Genomic DNA, 7,500 nt, shown 5'->3' on the forward strand with positions numbered 1-7,500 from the left:
TATATATATATATATATATATATATATATATATATATATATATTATATATATAATATATAAATTACAATTTACTTGCATTCTCTATAACCAATACATTTTTGGACATTGTAATGGTTTGTAGTATCTCAATATCAATATTCTTTGTCTATTTATTATTTCTTCCAGCTGCCAAACTGAATTTGAAATAATTAGTCCAAAGGTAATTTCAAATGTATCTATCCGTATATTTAAAACATGTGACGGTATTAAACAGTAAAAACAAAAACACCCAGGAAAAAGCAGGATATAATATGTTTATTTTGTCGATGGGAACAAACACAAGACTTTCGCTAAAGCTGAAAACTCAGATTAACGCCCAACCGCCATAATTCCGACTTGAGGTGCGGACCGCGGTCTACCGTGATTCGAAATAAATAAAGAATCGAGAATCATCCGTCACCCTGATTTGCCATACCCATCATGCTTTGTTTCCATCCAGGTGACACTTCCGATGATTTGCGCTGGACTGTCCTGCACCCTGACCACTGGACGGCAGCGGAAGTGGCGAGCTGGGTCACGTATGTCACCAAGACCATCCACCTTGGAGCAGACGACACAGTCAGGGTGCAGACGGCTTTCGAAGCAATTGGCGGGAAAGAGCTGATCGCCATGACGAGAATGGACTTCGTCAGTCTCGAACCACAGCTAGGCGACACCTTGTTCGAGATATTCGAGAATCTCTACCAAGCTGGTTCGTAGACCTATCACTTACTGTGTTAAACCTCTAGTCCAGCAATTACTTCTTGGGGTGATAGCAGGCGCGTGTGCAGGGTGGGTGGATGGGGGAGAAGGAGTTCGGGGTTGAAACCCCTTGCACAGAGCGAAGTTTCTTTTTAAAATATATATTTCGGGGGAGCATGACTGGAATCCCCGCAGAAAAATTCACTACTACAGTGTAAATCATCTCTTCCCCCCCCCCCCCCCCCGAATTATTTTCTGCACACGCGACCGCGGTTGCATCGATAGTAATGCCTCCACTACTTGTACTTTGACCTATATTCAGTTTTCAAATGATGAAACGTTGATTAAAAATGTCACAACATCTGCTTTAATATTGGTCTTTCTGTTGTCACGATCGAACATTTTATAGAGTACATGTTACCTCCATCTCATTTTCAATACTGGTGTTATATTGTAAACATTGAAGGGACTGAGTTTGCTGCAATTTTTGTAATTACATATCAAATATATTTTACTGCATAAAATAGTAGTGGCTGTAGAAGACAGAATCCAGTTTGGGCTTCTTACAAATATTAAGACGACCAGAAACACATTGAATATACAGACACTGATATTCTAAACAAGAAAATATATTTAATTTGTAAGTTTATTCGTAGAAATATTTTATTAGTCAGAAAAATCTTACAATGCAGCAAACTCAGGAATGTCCCTTTAAAGATTATATATTAACACCTTCTCCCACAACAATACTGGTTTTCTATTGTAAATATATATATATATTAACCCATATCACCACTTCAGCATTGGTCTTTCCACGATCAAATATTATGTAAATTAAACTCAACATGAATCCATTTGTAAAATACAACTTGTCTTCTTCTCCACCTCTGTTAAGCGAACTGATGTTAAAATGATACAATTTATTTCATGTAAACATTCCACATTTGGAACAGCTTGACCCTAATGACAAAATTGTTGTTAAATATCTAATATTTATTAAATGGTACAAGTGTTCTACATAATTAGTAGACCAAAAACGTTTGTTTTGTTTAACGACACCACTAGAGCACATTGATTTATTAATCATCGGCTATTGGATGTCAAACATTTGGTAATTGTGACATATAATCTCAGAGTGGAAACCCGCTACCAATTTTTTTTAAAGGAAATAAAATTAAATTTAACCTAGTACTAATATTAGAACGATCAGAGACAGCCACAGCCACTAATATTTTATGCAGAAACATATATTTGATATGTAATTACAATCGTTAAAAAGTCTCTGTTAGTCGATAACATCTTAAAAATTGCAGCAAACTCAGGAATGTCCCTTTAAAATTGGCTTTAAGATATTCTTTAACATAGAAAAGACTGTCATGTTGAACTTTTCAAATGCATTTTATGATTTGTAAGTATTTGAAAAAGTATGCTAGGATGTTGTGGGGTTTTTTTTTTTTTTTTTTTTTTTTTTTTGGGGGGGGGGGGGGCAACTGAGTAGTTAATCTAAAACTTCTTAAACGGTTAAGAAGAGCATGTTCTTTAAATTTCTATAATTTTTTTCGGATTTTATCTTTGAGGGGGGAGGGCAACTGCCCCCTTGCCCCCCCCCCCCGCGCTAGCTACGGCCCTGGCATATCTAAAAGAAACTTGGTTTCGGTTTTGCACTGGTAATCCAGGATGTGCGTGACACGAATCTTTCAGTCGCTTTAAAATATTTTAAAACCAAATCCTGTATGGCAACCAGCAAAAATATGGACAGCTTTAACAATAGCTCTGCTTGTTGTTGCTGTTATAAATATATCATGTTTCATTTCATTTCAACTTATTTTCGTGCTTATATCCAATTAAGGTTCAAGCACGCTGTCTTGAGCACACACCTCAGCTGTCTGGGTTGACTGTTCACGACAGTGGGTTAGTTGTTAGTAGTTAATGAGAGAGAAGGGGGTGTAGTGGTCTTACATCTACCCACTGAGCCGTTAAAACATGCTCTGGGTGGGAGCCGGTTGCGGGCTGCGAACCCTGTACCTACCAACTTTATATCCCATGGCTTAACCACGACACCACCGAGGCCGGTAATATATCATAAATCTAGTTTGAATTTTTAAAAGTATCCACAAATTAATATTCCGTAACAGTTTAGAAAGGCTCAGTTGCATTTGAGGTTTAATAATTTTGGATATATTATAATAGATCCTTTGCTGCTAATGGAACGATGTAGCGGGTTTCCTCTTCAGATTCTGTTTGACAATCATTGGCTATTGGATGTCAAAATATATGGCCATTTTGACACAATCATAGCAAGGAAACCCGCTACATGTTTCAATTAGTAGCAAGGGATCTTTTATATGCACCATCCCACAGACAGGATAGCACATACCACGGCCTTTGATGTACCAATCGTGGTGCACTGGCTGTGATGAGACATAGCCCAAGAGTCTACTGACGGGGATCGACCCCAGACCGACCGTGCATAAAGCGAACGCTTTACTACTGGGCTACGTCCTGCCCCTGTTTAAAAAAGGTTATGTTATTATCTAACTTAGAAACGTTAAAGGGACATTCCTGAGTTTGCTGCATTGTAAAACGTTTCCGACTAATAAAATATTTCTACGATTACACTTACATATTAAATATATTTTCTTGTTTAGAATATCAATGTCTGTATATTCAATGTGTTTCTGGTCGTCTCAATATTTGTAAGTAGCCCAAACTGGATTTTGTCTTCAAATAATTTCGTACGTACGAAAAAATAGTTTTTGGGAAATAAAATGAAATTTTACCTAGTACAAATATTAGAACGACCAGAAACACGTTTAATATACAGCCACTAATATTTTATGCAGAAAAATATATTACAATCGTTAAAAAGTCTCTGTTAGTCGATAACATTTTAATCATTGCAGTAAACTCGGGAATGTCCCTTTAACTGTTTTAACGGGCAACGGGCAACTCTTTTTACGTGCCCCTATCCACGAAGGTTCAGGCACGCCCACCACGGATTTAGCCTCTGACTTCGCCAGTGACTAACTCCGGAGCAGGAGGGGGGGGGGGGGGGGGGGGGGGTAAGTTTGAGGTGGGCGGAATTTGGAATAAAGCCATTTAGTAAGGTCGACGCGAGCGCGGACCAAATAGCAGACACTTCGTAAACTTGAAGTACACCGAGTGGGAGCCGTGCTCTGATTGGCTGAATTTCGATTCCTCGGTGAAGCCTGTATTTTACCTAAGTCTACAAAGAGTAACTGCATCCAAAACATGTCCGGACTCTAAAATTTAACCAAAAATAGTTAAGACTGCTCAGCCAAAAGGTTTTTAAGGTGATTTTGAGCAATTGAACGGGCGCCAAAATAAAATGCGTTAGACTACTTATAAAAAAATAAACATAAGAATTTTGAACTGCTTCCAAAACGTTTAAAGTCTAACTAGCCCAAAAAAGAGGTTGGTACTCACGGAGTATCTAGGGGGTTCCGATGTAGTCGTGGTGTCAAGCTGCGGGAGGAACTGCCGGTAATCGGAGTCTGCTAGCGACCTGGTGATTGGACGGTAGTGTGGACCCGCGACGGTTTTCAGGACACGATGTAATGTCGGGTTGTCCATCTCCTGTAGTAGCAGACCTTGATTAAACTTCCCGTTCCGGCGGATGGTTACGCACACTGCGTTCTGTCCCTCCCGCATCTTGAGCCGGTGCACCGCGAATTCCCCCTCGTTGAGTCCGTCGGGTAGTGGTTGATATGCCTGCTCCTTAGGGCGGCTAATCAGGTGGCGTACATCTGAGAGGTTAGTCTTCACCAGCTGCTGGTAACGCTGTTGGAGACGGCCGGCCTGCAGTGACCACCATCCCTCTGGTTCTGTCCTCGGCTGCGGCGGTTTAGAGGGGCGGGTTGGCTTGGATGGTGTTGAACTCGGGGGAGTGTTCGCCTTCCTCCTCTTCACAACTGGCTCCTTCCGGGCCTGCGCCTCAACGGGTGTCGTCGGTAGGGTCGGCGATACGTCCGGAGGCGCTTGAGTAGGAGTAGGTGTCGGAGGCCCATTGGACGGGGTGACACAGATGGCTGTGTCAGGCTCGTCCAATTCGTCTTCTTCCAGTGGGACGGTAGCCGAGACAGCCGGGGCCGGAACCTCTTCCATCTGGGTCGTCTTCCTCTGGTGAGCGGTGTTCGGCGGTCTAACAGAAGGAGTCGCCGCCGACGGTTTAGCCACCGGTTTTGACCCCCCCCCCCCCCCCCCTGCGCCGCCGCTGGCACACGTCTCCTCTTCCTCCACCTTCCTTTCTTCTGAATCCGGTCTCCGTACACCAAGGTCACGGTTGCCCGTGACCCGGTGTACGAGACCCGGTATTCAATCAGCATTCCATAGGTATTCATCAGTCCCCCCAGGTGGGGGGGGGGGGGGGGGGGGGGCAGATCGAGAGAGCAAGGGCTAACGTCCGTCATCATCGAGATATTAGATTGGAATGCAAGAATCGACTGAACTGTTTTAATGTCATAACGTAAGCTTATATTTGTAACATCAAAAACTTGTTTTTATTACTCTAGGTTTTGTCTTTATCTGACTTTTTGTCTCTCTATCTGTCTTTCTGTCTGTCCGTCCGTCTGTCACACATATATAGTTTTCTTGATTTTCCCTCACAACGAATCAGCATATTGAGTTGAAAATTTATTTTGTTTAACTTTCATGGTAATTTGTCCAATTTGACAGAGGTCAGGTCAGGCCATAGTGTTTTACGTGCACATTCAGAGCAAGCTGCTGTAGCGCACGCCTGTCGTGGACATCATTTGACAGAGTTATGGCCCCTGAATATACTTCTGGGACCAATAGAGGACACGCATTGCTTTAGCAGTACTATCAAACTACTTAATACTTTTTACAACGTCATAGAAACCTTTTAATATACATGATATCGTGCTGTTGTTGTTATTTGATTAACGTGTTCTAGTGGTGTCGTTAAACAAAACAAACATTTCATTTAACCTGTACTCCACCCATGTTAACCTTTATTCATAATAATACACTTGTTTACTTGGAGGGACAATGGAACAATGCTTTTCTGCACAATTACCTCCCCTGTATGACAAGAGCAAGTTTAGAATTGTATTCACAATAAAATGTCAATAATAGAATTGTTTATTTACAGGAACAATGGAACACAGCTTTTCTCTCGGATTACCTCCACTGTATCGACATAGCTAGTCTAGACGTTTATTCACAATAATACAATTGTTTTCTTACAGGGACAATGGAACAAGGCTTTTCTCCCGGATTACCCCCCCCCCCCCCCCATCCCTCCAGAATGAACAGAGCGAGTCTAGAATTTTATTCAATATAATACAACAATTATTGCTTTCTTACAGGAAAAATGGAACAATGCTTTTCTTCCGGATTACTTCCCCTGTATGAACAGAGAGCGAGTCTAGACGTTTATTCACAATAATACAATTGTTTTCTTACAGGGACCATGGAACAAGGCTTTTCTTCCGGGTTACCTCCCCTGTGTGAAGAGAGCGAGTCTAGACGTTTATTCACAATAATACAATTGTTTACTTACAGGAACCATGGAACAAGGCTTTTCTCCCGGGTTACCTCCCCTGTACGAACAGAGCGAGTCTAGCGGGGACAGTTCTCCAGCTGGCAGCCCAACCAGCGCGGAGGGAGCCGCGACATCTAGTCGAACTGGTACCACATATAACTGATGGTTTAATTATCGATTATAGTCGAAAAATGATCGTTTGAGCTCTGCCGATTTGATGATCGATTATACAAAATCGTACCCAGTAGCCGATATATTTTTTCGTGCTGGGGTGTCGTTACACATTCATTAATTCATTAATTCATTCATACTCGATTGTCGCGCAAAATGTGAACTGTAATTTTTCCTACATTTTAGAAGATGGAATTGATGTCAATATATTGGGGTTGGACTCTGTGTCATAAATAAATAAATAAATATATATATATATATATTAAAATATTTAGTAAAGGTACATGTAGTCATTTTTGGTCTATCCCAGTGCACACGGCAATAGGTCCCTGTAATTCAATTCCTTATTATTGTTACATAGTTATAACCGATTATGTCATCGAAAGTTGATTGGTTGGTGCTAACCAATTACAGACAGTTAGACAATCTAAATAAAACAAATATAAACGTACACAAGCCATTCCTTATTATTGTTACATAATTATAACCGATTATGTCATCGAAAGTTGATTGGTTGGTGCTAACCAATTACAGACAGTTAGACAATCTAAATAAAACAAATATAAACGTACACAAGCCATTCCTTAACACTGATCTCTTCAACACCCACGTTTTCGACACAACTATAGTCCTTCCCACAGGGAACGCCTTTTCCCCAATACTATGGAATTTACTACAAGTTATTTATTTCTGAGCCGATTGTTTTCTAAATTGCACACAAAAATTGTTTTGTTTTTGTTATTTCGAAAACACTTTTATTTTTCTTCTTACGTCAAATCAAACTGGAATTATTAAAAAAAGCGCCCCACATTTTTGTAGCAGGATGGGACGGACTATAGCTTGTTAAACCCTTGTTATCATTTTATATGAAAGGCAAATACGCATTCTGGAATTCATTGCAAAGATTTCAGCCAACAGATTTACAACTGGTTTTAAATGGTAAAAGTGCTCTAAATGAAGAAGACAATAAAGAAATATTATAAGTATATAAATGAACCAAAACGTTTCCCTTAATTTAGTAAATAATTTATGGATTTTAAAAATTATTACTATTTATTTATTATTTATATTTATATTGTTATTA

General features: G+C 40.1%; 1 protein-coding gene across 1 annotated transcript in view; it reads left to right on the top strand.

Annotated features, from left to right (window-relative positions):
• Window positions 1–7,500, top strand: part of LOC121382031 (mucin-13-like) — a 12,531-nt gene that overhangs the window by 3,952 nt on the left and 1,079 nt on the right. Inside the window, exons 2-3 of the mRNA XM_041511497.1 lie at window positions 480–731; window positions 6,266–6,391. Coding sequence (XP_041367431.1) covers window positions 650–731; window positions 6,266–6,391 — 208 coding nt within the window. The 5' untranslated portion in view covers window positions 480–649. The remainder of the gene's footprint in view (window positions 1–479; window positions 732–6,265; window positions 6,392–7,500) is intronic.

Source organism: Gigantopelta aegis, chromosome 9, assembly GCF_016097555.1.
Source record: "Gigantopelta aegis isolate Gae_Host chromosome 9, Gae_host_genome, whole genome shotgun sequence".
Lineage (NCBI taxonomy): Eukaryota > Metazoa > Mollusca > Gastropoda > Neomphalida > Peltospiridae > Gigantopelta > Gigantopelta aegis.